This window comes from Dysidea avara, chromosome 7 (assembly GCF_963678975.1).
Source record: "Dysidea avara chromosome 7, odDysAvar1.4, whole genome shotgun sequence".
Taxonomy (NCBI): domain Eukaryota; kingdom Metazoa; phylum Porifera; class Demospongiae; order Dictyoceratida; family Dysideidae; genus Dysidea; species Dysidea avara.
The window spans coordinates 9,585,049-9,603,031 of NC_089278.1; the positions used below are offsets into that span (position 1 = coordinate 9,585,049).

Sequence of the window (17,983 nt, forward strand, 5' to 3'; positions counted from 1 at the left end):
CATATTATTTAAAACCATCATTATTAAAATGAGAGAATACATTAAGGCCACTCCAATAGACAAATTTCATTATAGTATATAGAAATAACCATTGCCTCTAGCAACCTGAATTTCCCATTATTTTTAGATGATAGTGTCTCAAGTAACTTCTCCAAATTTTGAAAGGATAGCATGTATATGTCATAAGATATGACATTTTGAAATTTGTGGTTTTCCCATACACACCCATGTGAGAGGGCTACAGTTGCCCCTTCTGGGCAATCGCAAAAATGAGGTATTGCAATATATGCAAAAATCAAAAATTCAGAAGTACATATATCTCAATTTTACATAATTTGTAGGTGTGAATGTCAACAATAATCTCTCCAAGTTATAAATGGATAGTGTGTATAGGTCATAAGATATGACATTCTTTGAATCTCATGATTTGTGTAATTACTGAGAAGGGGCAGCAGTGTCATTGACAGTGTATGGGAAAATTGCAACTTTAAAATGTCATATCTCAAGACTTATATATGCTATCCTTTGAGGTGACTTCAGACATTGACACCTACAAATAATGTAAAAATTAGGTTGCTAGGGGCAACAGTTGATTTTTTTATTATTATGAAATTTGTCCATTGGTAGTTATGTTTCTGGTCTACCGCCTTGGAGAATGTGAAATTTCAGAAATACATGGGTAATATGCCTGCATCAGCTTTTTGAAAAACCTGGATTTTAGAAACAAATATTGGGCTGCAACAAGTATGCTAAATTTACTATCTAAGTGCCATAATTTGTATTTTATCAGTGAAAACCTGTAAGAAATGGGCAGAGTGCATAGTACGGATCAATATACTCTAATAGAACAGTCAGTAAATCACAAAAACTCTAATTGAGCAGTCAATTTACTGTTGCTTTGTTGCTGAATTCCGCCCACACCTAAAACTGATTTTCAAAGGACCAGAAACATAAATACCAATTGGAGTGGAGTATATATATGCATGAAAAATCCTCGGTCACGTGCGACCACAAAAACTGGTTCAAAAATGAAACCAGCGTGGGAATGACGATAGTGAAAGTACAAAATATAATGCTACAGTTACCTCTAATTTTAAGTTACGAAGTTGCTATTGTTTCAGCAGCCGGAAATATTTTGCCAGGGCTATTGTTCCAGCAGTCCAATAGATTTCTCTCACTATCACGCACATGCACGAGCTAGGGGTTGACACGCGTGTAGTAGTATGCCCCGAGTGTTTGACTTTAAGGCACCTGACCAGTAGTTTACTTCAGGTCTTGTACTTTAGGGCATGCAACAAGTAGTTCACAGGCAAACCTAAGGTTAGGGTTGGTTGGGGTCGGGTTTCTTCTTTACCTTTGTCTTAAATATATAGAAATTACTCCACTCGGACACATATAAGGTAGCAGAGGTTACTACTCTTGGCTCACACACTGGAGGTCCCAGGTTCAATTCCCACAAGGATTTTGTTTTCGTTTGAGGACCCCTTTTGTCCAAGTTTTATTTTTATTCACATGACTGCCAGCAACAGCCTATAAGTTACAAGATTCAGAGTTTAATACAATATACATATATTCTATGATTCCACAAAATAGCCATTGGTGGTACTATGTACTCTCTGTATGCATGACCCTTCATTTTTCAGCTTGTGAAACAATGGTATACATTAGTTAGGCCATCATTATTTTATTCCTTGTTTCCCGTACTGTCCACATCAATTTTTAGTTAACTGCACCAAATTTTAATTATTTGATTATAGATCATGTGAACGCCCCTTTTCATGATGGAGAACGACAGAGTGTTAAGTTAAATGTATTTAGAACATACTAGAGAGGTTGGTGTCCCTCCACTTTTGTTCAACAGGGTGCATAGTCTCTGCACCTTTCAAGATTGAGATACTCTAATAGAGCAGTCATGAGAAATGACTGCATGGGAACATAGATAATATACCCACGTATATTATCTATGATGGGAACAATAAAAATATTTTGATAACTAATTTAGATTTATGCTTTTGTTGTGTTTGTTGTATATGTACGTACGGGTGTACAGCATAACCTTGAATCTAAATAGAGAATCAATAATCACCTCCCACCCGCACCAGTTTTTGCTACACTATGTGACAGGAAATGAACAATATAATCATAGATAGTATGGGTGTATACCTCCAGACACATTATATGTGATATGATAATAATCGCCTAAAAAGATCTCTGCGTTATTGTGGATATATTCAGTAGAAGTGTAATGATCACAAAAACAGGTTTAATGTGAAACTTTCAAACATTAATACAACTAGGAGAACAAAAAAGAATGACAAAAAAATGTTTAGTATGGTTGTCATTGCAGTTGCTCCACAGGTTGTCACTGAAGCCTGTTGCAAATTGTGGAAGGAGCTACCACGTCATAGTACCTTGTCACTGCTTGACCTACAATGAAGAGTACTCATGCTTCTTGTTACCACTCATGCACATGCCAACTAACCAGTATTGTAGTAGTCATAGATTGTAACTGGTGGAGACTTGGGGTTCGTGACTGTAAAGGTCATAACTGCCACTGCCTCAATACATTCTCTTCTTTTACCCACCTAGGAAAAAACTTTAAAAAGAGCTCTACAATGAACTCCTTACTTCATCAATGTACAGAATTGCTCCATTGCCAGTTTGGTCAGTCCGTTCAACAGTTACTGATGGCTGTCATAACATACAATTGTGATAAATTTTATTGTTGCATCACATTTAAAAAAAACAACCTCTTTTGGACCAACAAAGGACCATGACTGGTATGCATATCCTGAAGGCATTTCAAAGTCAAGTAGCGCCATGTTTGAACTATTGACTCCATTGTATCTGTAAACAGAGAAATAATATTAACATTAACACTTTATTACACTCTTTAGCATTACTGGAAACACATCTGTAGTGTCAATATTTCAGCACCGCCATTGCAAACAAATCTGGGGGTGACACTAAGATCAAAGGCGCGTGATGCCTGGCAGCAATCACAACCATGATATTCCAAGACAGCCTATAGAATAAGGGGTCACAAATGGACTGTCATTTCCAACTAGTACCTGTATGATAGCCCTGCCACTTCCTGACCATTTGACTTCTGCCACTCCAGGTACAGACATCTATAAAATATCATCTCACTGACAATTTATAAATTGTGTATAGCATAACACACCTCATAGGTTGTCTTTGTGTACCGGGTTTCGTTAGTTATCTGTAACGTATTGTCTTCTTTATTTGGGAGGTCAATGTTGATTGTCAGTGACAGTTCTTTACTAAATGAAAGCTCAGCCACTTGTGTCAAAGCTCTAATGGCTACAACACTATCCTACATCACAAAGAAATACAGTGAAAAGACTGGACTATAGCTCCATTGTGAGGTATTACCTGTGACGAACTGAAGATGCCAAATCTGTTTTTCTGTTTTGCTAGCCATGAAGCTAGACAGAAGACATATTCATCATTTTCACTATTAAGCAAAGCAAGCAGAGTGTAAGCAGTGATCTCTGTGCATGTTGAAGAAGCAGTGGATTGAGAAGGACCAGAGCATTCATCATCACTATCGTCTTCACTGTTGTCACCACACTCATTACAAATATAACAAGTGCCATCTAGTGAAGAATATAGCATGCCAATAATAGTACACTCTTAGAGAGACATTATGGTCTTAGAAGACTCCGTACCAGATTGACGTTGTATTCTAGTCTTCAATTCCTCTATCATTTCACTGCGACTGCGTGCAACACTTCTGTCAGTTGGCTGTTCTGCTAGTGCACATGCTGCTAATGCAATTCCATAGCTGCACAGTTTTTCTTTATTGCTAGTGTAATTTCTCCATACTTCTATCAAGTAACTGGTGGCATTAGCAATTTGTCTATCAACCTGTATATGGGACAGATGTATATATAGTATATGCAGCAGCTATCTCTTTACTGTGAGTCCTTCGAAACTGTTTGTGTAACTCTTGAGTGCTTTTAATGTGAATCCTGTTAGAGCAAATTCACCGCCATCAAATCCCTGCATCAGTCATAGTACAATACTGTTATTTGATGTATGGTGACAAACCAATAATTGGTAATTATGTACTTGTCCAATTCTGGGGAAAGCTCCATTCTTACGCTGTTGCCTCATGAGGTATCTTACTGCAGCGTTCACTACTGCTTGATCCGCAATATCTCCACAGTCTATTCAAACAACACTTGTACAATTGTACACACATACTGTTGTTAGCAAACCTTCTAGGGCTCCAGGTATATCAGAGAAGACTTGTACAGCTGCTGAAGTTAGCCTGGTAGTGCGAACTCTTTGACTTTTGCTGTATACAGTGTACACCTTACCATAGACTTGGTTGTCCACCATTCCATATACTGAAATATCCCCCAATGGCTTGATAGTTGAGTTGTCGCTGATAACCTGGTGTCATCATAGGGAGGGATAGGTATCAGTAAACATTGTTTATTTTTTCACCTGTTTGTAGATTGAAGCACACTCTAATTGCTGAATGCTCTGGCAACCCTTCGGTCTCTTGTAGGTATTTAGCCACAACAGTATTTAGTGCCAACTTGACAAGATTTTGTTCTCCACAACCCGATGGGAGTATTAGGAGGTTGGTAAGATTAGGTGGAGATGCAATGTCACCTAAGTGTAGAATAAATTTTTCTGATTGACATTCTTAATTTCTCACCAGTAATAGAGATTGATGCTTTTTGTGAGCCAGGAATGTGGCAATCAGGTAACTGTCGGAAATCAAACAATGCACTGGATTCTTCTTCAGTACCTAACAATATATGATTAGTTATAGTATCAAAATAGCATTTTACCCACCATTTATGACCATATTAGTGGTATTCACTTGTTTCACACAGCCAGGCTAAATTGTCATACATTTAACAGTCACATTCATGGTGTACTTACTATCTATGTTACCTTAACAAACAGTATCTTTTGTACTGAATCTTGTGCATCTGAAGATGTGGTTGTTGCTGTGATTCTGATTGGGAAGTTTCCTACTCCAAGAGCCTTTAGCTGCATGGTGAATGGCCTACTAGAACCAGCGGAAACTCTGAACCTTCTGGGTATTTCATCTTTGTTCAGCAACACTAGACTATCATCAACCTTCACTTGTAGTCTGACCTATATTTATATACAATATCAATAATGATAAATTTAGTCTGATGTGCGAACCTTTACACGCTTAGAAAGAAAATTGAATACTAGTGGTACAATAGTGACCTCCTCCTCATAGTTAATACTAAATGGTAGCTCAAGAGAAACAAAAAATGGTTTGGCAACTGTAAGAGAAGTCTGAGCAGCAATTCCCAAGCCATTTGTTGTAGAGAATGCGAATGCTTCGGCGACCCATGAAGTAATGGTATCAGGAACAATAGATTCAATTGACAACATCCCAGTGGAGCTACAGCAGTCATAAACCAAGATGATACAACAGTCTCATTATTGTAAGTCTTACTCAGTGTGATTCACTTGGAATATCCATGTTTCAGGGAAGAAGGTACGAGTACGTGGAGATGGTGAGTCATCAGATGGGGCTGGTGTTGTTACTTTTGTACGTTCCTCAGTTAGATCAGGTACAAGTCCAGGTTGTCCAGGTGGTCGCCGATCAAAAATAGCTATTAAAATATTAAATTAATTAATTCCACCATTATTGTTACTTACTTGGAGGGGGAGTAGTGGGTCTAACAGGAGCTATTGGTTGGAACATGTTACTTCGCATACTGACTCCTGCAAGCTGGTGACAGAATACCACAATACAACTATACTAATATATTCAAGTTAACATACCAAGAAAAAGTTACGGGAAGAAATCTTTGTGGGTTCTTGACACGCAGTAGGACAGCATTGACCAGTAGACTCCGCTGGGCAGGTGCTATCAATACTAGTCAAGGAACCTCTTGTTAGCGACTTTAACCTTTCACAAACCTATTCACAGTTCAATTTAACAACCATCAATTGTGTGCATGCATGTCTACTAACGTTATTAGATTCCAGTGACTTGCATGCATCAGCTAACAGAGTCAAACTGGTATCAATTACTCCAACTAACACAGGAGTGTCGGCATCAGCCATAGTAGTTATACTAATATCATCCCCTGGTTGAGCAGAATCTTTGCTAAAGCTTACATTAACCTGGAGAATATTACAAGTCTAGACAACTGGATATGATTGTGTTACCTTGTGCTTAAATTCACACATCACTTTCACTTCAATCATGTCAGCAACTAGTTCACCATCTTCACGGGCAAAGAATGCCAACAGTTTGAAGCCAGGTACTAGGTCGTAGCTGATGGTAATGGTAAATTCATGTTTATGTACTGCTGTATCTACTACTGCAGTAGTGTAGTTTACTACATTAGCCTGACTGACAGTCTATTACAAGGCAATATTTTAGTTAGTAACATATCTGAATATAGAGCCACCAACCATTATGTGAAGAATTTTAAATCGAAATGTTGACTGAGCAGTGAAACTTGCCAATTCACCAACCTACATCATTTCAGTACTACAGTAAAGTTTATTCAGTGAACAGAGCTGGTTACCTCATAAATGTCCTTTACAATTTTTTCTGTGACCTGCAGAAAACTTCCTGATGGAGAATATAGTGGTGCTGGGGATATACATAGTCTAGTTTCTTCACAAGATTGGACTTCTTCTGAAACTGTAGCCTGTAATTGTCATAGGTTAAATAATAACATCAGCTGTTACTTTGGTAATCTTACTTTCACTTGCAAACAGTTGGCATTGGCTGGAACAGATATTGGTACAACAGCTATCCCAGACTCGTCAGTATTCAGGTCATCATTGTACAACACGTTGTCATTGTTGTTGATGGTTGCTCTGATTTTCACTGCTACATTTCCAGCAACAGAACCATCAGGATATGCTGCTTTGACCTGAATATAGTGACACTAAATTGTGCCAAGTTGTCTACTCAGCTTACTCTAGCCATATAGGGTAGCCCTGGTCGGAATGATCTTGGAGTTCCTTCAGCAAATGACAAGGTTACAGGATTTGCTACTAGAGGGATGACCATCTCTGTGGATTGTGTAGTGCCCCTTCCTGCCTCTGCCACTTCAGCAGTTATTTTGATGGTTGACTTTACACAGAATGGATCAAATCGATATCGCACTATCCTCTGATACTCTTCTGTATTTACTGTGAATGAGTACTTCCCTCTCTTCTACATGTATATCAAGTAAATGACATATAGTTCAGCATACTGTACAATGTATTACATTTAGTTGAGCAACAACTTGTGAAAACATGAAGGATTCTCTCCTTCCAGAAGCCTCCAGGGTGAAGTTTAATGTAACAGTACCATTTACTGGTTCTCCAAATGTATACCTGAACAACAAGATCAAACACAAGTAAATTCATCACAAATTGATTGTTGCTGTAGTTACATGCATGTAAGTGTCATCTAGCTGTCAATCAACTATTATATTATGGATTCAACTGAGAATCCTTTTGTACAGTATTCTGACCACTTTGTATAGACCGTATTCCAAATGGTGTCAGTCGAATTTTCTATTTGAGGGATTCTTATATTTTCGAGTATTATCACCAATGGCGATCAATTTGAAGATTGATATAGAGGCTAACAAACTAGATATCGAGGCAAAATTACCAGGTTTGCTTATTACAGCAAAGAAACAATAGTTTTTCTTCTAAACTTTGAAAACCAGCTGAAAATTTCTAACCCGGCGTTAGGGAATAGATTTTATACCCTTATAACTGTACCTGTTAGTTTTAGGTCAATATCTTCTTCCAGGATTGAATAGCGATTTGAATCTTATTAAGCCCCATTGGAACTCTCACTCGAAATTGTTAGAATACCCCAAATAACCGCAGCCATTTTATTTCGTGACGTCATTTGGAATACGGTCTATTTATTCATTTTCTGTTATTTTTAAAAAAATTTTTGAAGACCATGAGAGGTGTAAATACGTACAATGTTCTACAGTAACATGTGATGTTAAAACATATAGCTACTCCACATTGTCCACAGTGGTATCCACACTGTGTAGGAAAACTTATTTACCAAGCTTTTGTGAGCTATCAACAAGTACTATGATAGTGCTATCTGTGAAGTTTGACTGACTGTGTTATCAATCAAGTGTGCATGAACAATGCATTTGCTTACTTGGAGGATACCATCCCTCTGATTGCAGCATCACTTCTTTCAATCCTGTTGGGTCCAGTTAGCTCCACAGAAAACCTTGGCAGAACTAAAGTGCAAGTAAAACAGTACAATTATCATGTCGTTTCTAATCTTACCAAACTCCTTAACTTCAAACTTGCATGTTTCACTTCGAAATCCTAGATAGTATCCACAACTACCCCTGTCTATCTGTAGTAAGGTCTGTAGGTACCCACTGAATAGACTGTACAATCAGCTTACCTCCTCAGTCACAATAATTGTCCATTCTCCAAACCGTGGCTCATCTGACAGTGGAAATTCTAGGCATGCAATTCCTGATTTTCCTATCTCAACATTTTCCCATGTCATAATGTTTCTAGATGCAGCTCCCCATGTTACAGATCTGGCATCCTGGTAACACATATACACAGCATGTACACAGTAATTGTATTATGACTCTCTCAAAGCTGTGAATGTAGACATAACAATTAATTTACAACAGGCTATTGTATTAGTACAGACCAACTAAACCACATTATTAAATCATCACTTACCGTCACTCGCACATCAACCTGCAAAAAGAAAGAAAAAAAAATGTAAACACCACCCACCTTCCTTTGACAACACTACCACTCACAGTAGCAGCAGTTGGTAACAAGTTTGCATCCACAGAAACTACACAAAATTCAACTGTGTGGGAGGATGAGACATGACACAGTCACATATTTTACACGCATACAAATACCAGTTTGTGATGGCTTGTAAATTGGCTTGTCGGTTTTAACAAACAGGTAACCTCTATTAGTCAAAGAGACAAATTGTCTGTTGAGAAATGTTATAGAGCCATTGTCTGCGGACACAGTGAAGTAGAACCGCCTGTCTGCTAACTGTGCTGAATCAGGCATCTAATAAAAACCAGTTGACATGTGGTCAGACAATTTAATACAAAGCAAACTACTACTACTCACTTGAACTTTGAGCTTTACAGGTTCACCTATGGATTAGGTCAAGGTAAATTTTATAAATTATAGATAATTCCATACCATACCATTTCTGGCAACAGCAGTGTCTTTTGAGAACTGATGGTCTTCACACCTAGGGCGAGTATTCCTACTACAGCGACATTCTGTATAATAGAGGTTTGCCTCTACAAGGAATTGCTCAACATTATCATCATAGATGGTAATGGTAACTGTCTCCTCTGAACCAACACTGAATGTGTTGGGCAGAAACAACACATGCCTATTTTATTGAAAATATATATAAAATAGCAGCAATAAAATTATACATACGGTGGAGTGTCTTGTCCTTGTACTACAGCAATCAGTACTGCACTAACCAAAAGGAGCTTGAACATCTTGACTTGGGGCTCCTGGATCACAGTAAAGCCAAAGAAGTTATATTCTAGCTATGTGCTCTTTGTGTCTGTACCAATGCTTTTATAGTGTGGCTAACCAAGCCATAACAGTGTTGAATCAGGTGATCATGACATAAACCACAAATTTGCACATGTGGCAGTGATTGATGACTAAAGTCAATGATGACCTTGATGACTTTATAGTGAGCTCAGAGCTTACATGCACGCAAAACATAAGGTTTGAGCGACCTCATTTTTATTTTATCTCCATGATACAAAAAAATGATTTCTTCTTCCTTACAGATTACTTTCTTAAGCATAGTGAAATCCTTCAGCTGCTATTTTTAAGTGGTTCAGGTAGCAGTTGACCTTGGTGACAGCACTGTTAGTGTGTGTAGCTATACCAGTCATGCTACTGTTACTGGCCAGGCCTTCAGTGAGCTATAGAACAGCTATGGTAAACAGATGTGCCCCTGATATAACATGATGCAAGAAGCCAAGAACACATCAGGGATTCCCTTTAGTCTGGTTACAATTTCTTATTCATAGTGTTGTAGCAGCACTCCATCACTGTAACCATAGTTTTGTCTATTGTAAGTGATGTATGCACTATACCTTAAAAAAGAAAATCACACCATGCAAACTTGACCTATAGCTAGCTACCAGCAGTGTTCCAATACCAGTACTACTTCCATCTTTAAGCAACCAATTCAAAAAACTCCCTATACCGAAGCAAAATCTATAAAAAGACTCCAATGCTATTCAGTATTGATGTTTTTTGTTTGAGCCTAAGTAAAATTTTGGACTAGTGACTTTCAACCCAAAAACATAAATGGAATATGAAATACAGGCAGTATTTGTATATGAATTATGCTGTGAAGTTTATAGCTACTGGACAACTGAGTACCACTACTGTGATTATGCATGCAGAGACAGACAAAAAATAGCTATTTTAGTGTTCAAAGACAGATACTGGAGACACATGTAGGGCCACTACATATGGTACTGGCTCATCTCATGATTTTAAAAGTTGATCTATAGTTTGTTATAGCTACCGACCATACAGGTTAAGTGGAAGCTCTCAGTTCATTATTAGTCTAACAACTAAACTTAACTTTTTACTCAAGCACTTGCCATCTCAGGTAACAATAAACTGGCCAACAAGCCTTACAAAAAAAGCAGGTATGCACAGTGTGAATTACAACTGAATAGACAAGAAAGGACTTTTCAGGTAAAGGAGTGTATGGGATATGCCTATCTCTACACTAGGATGACCAAGAGTTATCATACCAGGCAGCCCACCTTTTTTGGCATCCACAAAATCTTGATTACAAAATGAATACTAAGCTAGATCATGTATCGTTCACACGACATTGTGTATAGCAAGCTTACTATCTAACACTGATACATACGTTAGAAGAAATTAAATGCCGGCATGCATGATCACAAAAACAATGGCATTGACATCATAGTATTAGTATTAGTGTTACAGGTAAAGAAGGCTCAAGGAGCCTGTAAAGCCTAATCTGTACAAAAAGAATTTAACAAATTTGTAACTACATAGCAAAAACTTATATACAATAATAGTTAACTAATTAATAATCATAGTACTGCATTATAAATTTACAAAATTTTCAAAAATGACAGCTAATTCAACCAACAAAGCAAGGTTTGCTTTGCTTGCTCAGTGGTCAGAAAAAGGCGAATTCCTCTTCTGTCATGGATACCTTACCATACAACTTCTTTTCGTATTCACACATCTGATGGAAGAATCCAAAGTTTGGTTCACCATTTGGGTGACGATCACGCACAAACTTCATAGCCCTTGCCAAAGGCCATCCCTTCTCTTTCATAACATATGCAATTACTATGGTGACTGACCGTGAGATACCAAAGTGGCAATGTACAAGTACATGTTTATCAGGTCCAGCTTTGTTAATGAACTCTATGCTCTGTTCAAAATTTGACAGAATATCTTCCTTTTCATTGTCATTGATAGGAATGGACAAGTACTCAATATCAGGCTGTGGGTTGAAGCTAGGGGAAGGAGTGACGTTTAAGACATACTTGATGTTCCTGTCTCTGAGAAACGAAGGGTTGGCAGAGCTTGCAAAGTTTCCCAGATAAACATGAGGTAGAATTTTGCTTGCAGATGGTCTCTGTCGCTCAGAAACGTTTGCAGGCCAATTTACAGCAGCCATCGACCCAGCAAAACCACAATCAAAGCTTCTAAGAAGTAAAGTAGTTGGTGATATAACATTGCGTAATTGACCCTCACGTGATCGACTGTAGAACTGGTCAGCGAAATATAATTGTGATGCCTATAACGGAGTTGTACACTACTGAGCCTCCACCAATACCTGCAGGCGTTGATCTTCGTGTGTACAGTAACCCAATATGTCCTTTTGCACAGGTAAGCTGGTCTGGTAGTTGCCGGGTAGTTGCTTAATAATAATAATAATAATAATAAAATACGTTCACGTGACACAGAGAGCACATCTGATTTTGGCTGTCAAGAAGATTCCACACGAGAAAGTGTATATACACTTGGCAAGAAAGCCAGTGTGGTACTTGGGGCTAAATCCCCGTGGACAAGTGCCCTTCATTGACCATAGAGGTCAACGACTTCCAGAATCATCACTGGTGTTTGGTCAGTAGCTGTGAAATGTATAAGTTTTAAGATGGATGTCTTTTAGAATATCTTGATGATGTTTATGATGGAGTAAAAGTATATGGTACTGATCCGATGAACAAAGCTGCACAGAAACTTTTTGTGCAAGACTTTGAGAAAAAGGTAGGTGAATGTGTGTTAGCGTTTTGCATTGTAGTTAGGCCACATCCAGCTTTAAGAGCCTGACCTACCCAAAGTTAAAAATGTAAACTGCATTTTAGTAATTGACTATTTACAATTTCCCAGCTTGTCAGTAAATCAATTATGGAGGAGAGTGGTTTTTTTTTTTTTCTAATACATTTAACTGATATAGTCTACCCTTGAATATTGATTGCTTGTAACAAAGTATTGATTAGTTAACCACAATCATGTTGAATGGTGAACAGATAGTAGCTATTAAAGTTGCCATGTTAATGACTTAGGGCTGTACAGTTAGACTAAGTACCTGTTGCATTCCAGTGTCATCCATCTGCTGAACAACACATTGGATTCCTATTAAACTTCCATCCTGGCACCTGTGGTTACTTAGTTCCAGCATGCATAGTTCCAGTCCCCCTCATCTCTTGTCATTTCTAAAAGCTATGTTCTGGCCCCTTGGCCTCTAGCACATTCAAAACTCTGTACCCTGGCTTGTACTATGAAATTTACCTTCACTACATTTTAGAGGTGTACTGATAATCGAATTTGCTATCAGTTAACAGCCTTGTTTTTGCATATCAGTATCAGATCAACAACATGTGTAAACAAGTAGCAGATACAGATATACATACACATATGGGCACTCATACTCTAGTATAATTTCCTAGCGATGCCTGTTTATGTAATGTCAATTGTTGATTAAAGTCAATATGCAGCATGTCCGAGGTTGATCGGCACTGTGATTTGGGATCAGAGACGCACAGTTTTGTATAGTAGGTATACTCTAATAGAACAGTTATACTCTAAACATTGTTGCTTTGTTGTTGTAAAATAGCTTAAAGTCCTATTCAGTTTTACATCACACATACATCACTCTCTACACCATTGTCTGAAAATGCTCTCAAATGAAATCTCACGCTGCCATTTTTCTGAAGGGGCATGCCCTCCAACCCCCCATTGCATGCAAGTATGCTTCACGGGTGGTAACCATGATCAGACCTCACAAACTCATCACTTGGCCTGACTTCCCATTTATTTCTTCCACTGGTCATTAGATTAGTGATCCTAAAAGGTTGGTCGCCACACTGATTGACAATCAAGGCAATAGCAGATCAAATTATCAGGTCAAATACGAGACAACAGATAAAGTCAAGTCTTGTCAAGTTAGAATTCCTTCAAGACCAAATTGTACTCGCATCCTATCTGTGCTACCAGCAGTGGTCTACATTGGTCTATTTTGTAAGAGGTGTATTGCTAGTATGGTATACAAACTGTATTATGAAATAGTTTTGGTGTAATTCTCTTTGTAGTTCATAGGTCCATTCTATTCAGTTCCTCGGGGTAACAATGTTGAGGAGAACATTGCTTCAATGATCACTATAATAAATAAGATGGAGGAGTTACTTAAAGAGAGCAGCTTTCTTTTTGGCGACAAGCCATTAGCAGCCGACTACTTGGTCTGGCCTCATGTTGAGCGGCTACCTGGAATACAGATGTTCTGTGACAAGTTACAAGAAGCCATCACCAGAGACAAATTCCCAGTGTTTTACGGGTGGATGGATCGGATGCTAGCTGATGAGGCAGTGAAGGCGACTAGTCGCACTCCACAACAACACTGTGACTTCATGAAATTGTATTCTTCTGGTGGCGAGCATGTGTATGACTTGGATGGAAAGGACTACACTATACATGCCAGGAAAGAAAAGTGACATTAAAAATTTTGGACTTGTTTAGTCATACGTACTTCATTCATAGTGTTATTCATTTAGTGTGATAGTCTTTCACTCATCACTTTGTGTATCCTTTGTTTATGTAGAAAGTAAGTGACTGGGTGAATGCTTCTATTATAAGTGGCATCACCCCTAGTCACACTAAAACGTTACGTGGCGGGCGGCGCCATTGTGATTAATGTAAAGGTCACGTGAGGTTCTAAATACTTTTTCACGTGATTTAGTATTGTTAGCGAATTTTCCGAGATGCCGACTACAGAGCTATACACTACTGAACCTCCACCAATACCTGCAGGCGTTGACCTTCGTGTGTATAGTAACCCGGCATGTCCTTACGCTCAGGTAAGCTTTTCTGCTAGTTGCTTGGCGTATTTTGTTCGACCTATATACAGAGGACGAGATTGATTTTAGCTCTCAAGAAGATTCCACATGATTTAGTGGATGTACACTTGAAGAGGAAGCCGGTGTGGTACGTAGGAATAAATCCTCGTGGTCAAGTTCCCTTTATTGAACATAAAGGTCATCGACTTCCTGAATCACTTCTTATCTTTGGTTGGTAGTTTACTAATGCTTGTAGACTTACTATTTACTACTATTTTCAGAGTATCTTGATGATGTGTATGATGGAGTAAAACTGTTTGGTACTGACCCAATGAAGAAAGCAACGCAGAAACTTATAGTGCAAGATTTTGAGAAGAAGGTAAAACCAAGAACTGCAAGGTGCTAAGACCATTCTCCTGCGATCAAGCATGTGGGGGTGGGCAGTCCATTTCCATTATAAGATAAGATAGGCAGTTTTTTCAAGCCATTATTCGCCTAGCACAACCATAAAGAGCTGAATGAAATCATGCATGCTTGATGCTTGTACCTTCCTTTTTGAATTGCAAAAGATAGCACAAATGTGAATTTGTGCTGACTACATTGATACTGTGAGCTGACACTGTTACAAGGTTGCTTTTACTTAGCCTGTACAGAATGCAAAAGATATTAGAAGAATACAGAATAGTGGGGCTGACAGCAACCAGATGCGGGCGGTGGATGTGAAAGAATTTATGTGGAGTGGCCTAAAGAGCATTTAACAAATACAGCATACTGTTGTCAAGTTCCCTGGCACCATTTTTCCTACTTCAGCAAACCTAATTTGTGGTGCAGGTTTATTGGCTTCAATGACCATGGCATATTATGGCTTCTTGTGAGTAGGATATTGTAAAAATAAATAAATGATATATAATAACGACAAGAGTTAATAATATGGGAGGGTCCCATATTATTAACTCTAGATAATGATAGAATACTGGATCTTGATCTTGGAAGACTCTGAAACCACTATCCCATAAACCATGAAACCATGATAATTCATTAATATAATTCACAGCCATCCCTTTAGTGAATTCTACACTATGATGACAGTTGGAACTTAACAACAGTGTGCAGAGCTCCTTTGCACCTTGCAGCACTTATGGGCTCCTGAGGTAAAACTGAGAATGTAAATAATTCTTATGGCCTTTAGCATTTTTTTTTTAAAACCAGGCCACGGCTGTGGGTGTGCCTGGTTTACTGAAAATTGTTTCATAAAAATAAAAATGTGTGCATGTGTACCTACCTATATATGTTTGAATGCATCCACATAAGTACAACCATTAAATGGTAAAAGTAGCTGGCATGTATAAATTTGGAAGCTACCGTAAATCAGGAAAGATCCGCTGTCAAAAAATTTTCGATGCTGGCTATATTGATGAAAATAAAAATGATGAATTAATTTAACTATACATATATTAATGTTAAGTATTCCGTCAAAAAATTTTTGTTGATTATGCCAGGGACAAAAATTTGTTACGTTGAAATTTTTCTATTCCAAAATTTTCCTGATTTACGGTATTAAACTTCTGCATAGGTAATCGGATGGTTGCAGGTTTGAGGCTGCCTAGGTCCAGTCATGGATTTTTTTTCTCCTTTCTCTACCTTTTCAAACACACTTTCCGTGACAACTTTAAACAGGCTGTAGGACCAGGTGTCCTACAGACCTTCAGCACTTGTGCTGTAAAGCCTTAATAAATAAATAAATAAAAGTGAACTGCTCTGAGGTGGTTTCTTCTCAGTTGTATAGGTATGGCAACTTTGTGAACAGCCTTCCCTTTGGGTTTTACAAATGTTTAAAAACAGTGTTGCAGGCCCTGTAGGCTACCAGAGATAGTGTATGCCTTTGAGTTGAAAGGGATGTGTTCTGCACTTGCACAAACAAGAATAAAGGGCAGCCTTAAGGCTTTCCCAAAAGAATTTATGCACAATAGACAGACTATAAAACCGTTGAAAGACACTTCTGTGTGTAATTTATAATTTGTTAGAGTTAGCAGTGCATAGCAACATAAACATGTTTAATCACAATAACTGAATAGCGAATTTACATAATTGGCTAAAATAGTTAATTGCATGGTATTTGTAAATAACTAAATAGTTAATTAATTTGCTGGATTAACTGGGTTAGAAGTAGCATGAACAACTTTTTTTTTTTTAGTTTGTCACTCCACTCCGTAATCTTAGCATGGGTAACAATGTGGAGGAGAGCCTTGCTTCAATGATCACCGTTACTAACATGCTGGAAGACCTGCTTAAAGAAAACACTTTCCTCTTCGGTGATAAGGCATCTGCAGCTGACTACTTGATTTGGCCTTTCATTGAACGATTCCCTGGATTACTGATGATGTCAGACAAATTACAAGAAGCCTTCACCAGTGAGAAGTTTCCAAAGTTCTTCGCATGGATGGATCTGATGCTAGCTGATGAGGCAGTAAAGGCCACTGGACGTACACCCCAACAACATGCTGAATTTGTGAAGCGAGTGAAGCAAGGTGAAGAAGTTGCGTATGACTTGGATGGAAAGGAGTATACAATACATGCCAGCAAGAGTTCATAATGGACTCTTGGTGCCAGAAGACATGTAATTTGGACACTGAACTGATATTTTTCAAATTTGGTTTTGTTCGTGTTATTGTTGCTGATTGGTTTTTAGTATAAAGTTAGTAGAAGATATAATATTGCCTAAGTGTTGTAAATATAAATTAGAAAACGGCCGGTATAGCCTAGTGAGACAGTAATGACAGTGGGTACTTTAAAAACACATTCTGGCTTGGGACTCATGGTCAGTTTCTTTACAAACCACAACTATGTTCAATAGAGGGTGTCTAATTGGAATACTCCCATGGAAAGCACTGAGTCAAGATTGTTCAATAAAGGTAGGTTTTTCCTTCATACTAATCAACATGTCTCGCTTGTTCAAAGAGGAATTTGACTCAGTGTGTTTGTATAGGACACTCTCACTAATGCAAGTACATAAATGAAAGTGGTGAAGAGAAAAAAAACTGATTACATATGCGGTTCTATAGAGTGTGCATATTCTGCCTTTTGGTAAGTGTATTAATGAATATGCAAACTTTGCTACTGAAATACAGTTTTATCATCTGTCCCTATGTAAACAGGTAGTGATTTCACCTGAATGTTTGTTGGTTACTGCTTTTAGAGAGAACAGATAACTTGGTCACCATGCAGGACTTACTGATGGAGCTAATATTAGTGAATGAGATGCAAAGCAGATCACAAATAGAATAGATCCCGTCATCACTAACTCTTATACATCATGTGAAAGTTAAACCTAATCTGCTGCTTCAAGTTTGCGTGGTGAAACTTTGCAACATAAAAGTGCTATAATGTTCAGAATGGTGGTTTTATCTCAAAAGAATGCAACTTAACAGTGCAATGGCTGGGATTCAGTTTCAATCCTTTGTACTAGTTTAGGAAGTGAAATTTGTTCAGTCCAGCTGTGTATAGTTGTCTGAACTTGAAATACTGAACTGTATAACTCTGTATTCGAATACCAGCACTGGTACATTCCCTAATAATACAGCAGAACCCTCTCCATGAACCAC

The 17,983-nt window shown here is 38.1% G+C and overlaps 4 protein-coding genes across 4 annotated transcripts; 2 read left to right on the top strand and 2 right to left on the bottom strand.

Moving 5' to 3' along the window:
* Positions 1 to 2,243: 2,243 nt before the first annotated feature.
* LOC136259901 (murinoglobulin-1-like) lies at positions 2,244 to 9,595 on the bottom strand. The gene is made up of 37 exons (XM_066053459.1): positions 9,457 to 9,595; positions 9,213 to 9,406; positions 9,133 to 9,158; positions 8,910 to 9,069; positions 8,802 to 8,854; positions 8,719 to 8,736; positions 8,426 to 8,575; positions 8,302 to 8,374; positions 8,168 to 8,252; positions 7,260 to 7,368; positions 6,965 to 7,204; positions 6,744 to 6,917; positions 6,564 to 6,689; positions 6,448 to 6,510; positions 6,199 to 6,393; positions 6,001 to 6,153; positions 5,809 to 5,946; positions 5,683 to 5,755; positions 5,477 to 5,636; positions 5,194 to 5,422; positions 4,936 to 5,142; positions 4,834 to 4,879; positions 4,694 to 4,786; positions 4,477 to 4,647; positions 4,347 to 4,422; positions 4,245 to 4,297; positions 4,075 to 4,193; positions 3,943 to 4,026; positions 3,693 to 3,891; positions 3,397 to 3,620; positions 3,185 to 3,337; positions 3,072 to 3,131; positions 2,904 to 3,025; positions 2,751 to 2,847; positions 2,629 to 2,691; positions 2,483 to 2,585; positions 2,244 to 2,427 (listed from the first exon to the last, which is right to left on the bottom strand). Exons 1-37 carry the CDS (start codon positions 9,519 to 9,521, stop codon positions 2,363 to 2,365), a joined length of 4,419 nt encoding a protein of 1,472 aa, XP_065909531.1. The 5' UTR covers positions 9,522 to 9,595; the 3' UTR covers positions 2,244 to 2,362.
* Positions 9,596 to 11,212: 1,617 nt separating this feature from the next.
* LOC136260113 (dual specificity protein phosphatase Mpk3-like) lies at positions 11,213 to 11,722 on the bottom strand. The gene has a single exon (XM_066053739.1). It carries the CDS (start codon positions 11,720 to 11,722, stop codon positions 11,213 to 11,215), a length of 510 nt encoding a protein of 169 aa, XP_065909811.1.
* Positions 11,723 to 11,766: 44 nt separating this feature from the next.
* LOC136259949 (glutathione S-transferase omega-1-like) lies at positions 11,767 to 14,141 on the top strand. The gene is made up of 4 exons (XM_066053528.1): positions 11,767 to 11,934; positions 12,012 to 12,171; positions 12,218 to 12,315; positions 13,641 to 14,141. The coding sequence occupies exons 1-4, from the start codon at positions 11,839 to 11,841 to the stop codon at positions 14,037 to 14,039; spliced, it is 753 nt and encodes a 250-aa protein (XP_065909600.1). The 5' UTR covers positions 11,767 to 11,838; the 3' UTR covers positions 14,040 to 14,141.
* A 97-nt stretch (positions 14,142 to 14,238) lies between these two features.
* On the top strand, positions 14,239 to 17,093 carry LOC136259947 (glutathione S-transferase omega-1-like). The gene is made up of 4 exons (XM_066053526.1): positions 14,239 to 14,402; positions 14,453 to 14,612; positions 14,663 to 14,760; positions 16,576 to 17,093. The coding sequence occupies exons 1-4, from the start codon at positions 14,307 to 14,309 to the stop codon at positions 16,972 to 16,974; spliced, it is 753 nt and encodes a 250-aa protein (XP_065909598.1). The 5' UTR covers positions 14,239 to 14,306; the 3' UTR covers positions 16,975 to 17,093.
* The last annotated feature ends 890 nt before the right edge of the window (positions 17,094 to 17,983 follow it).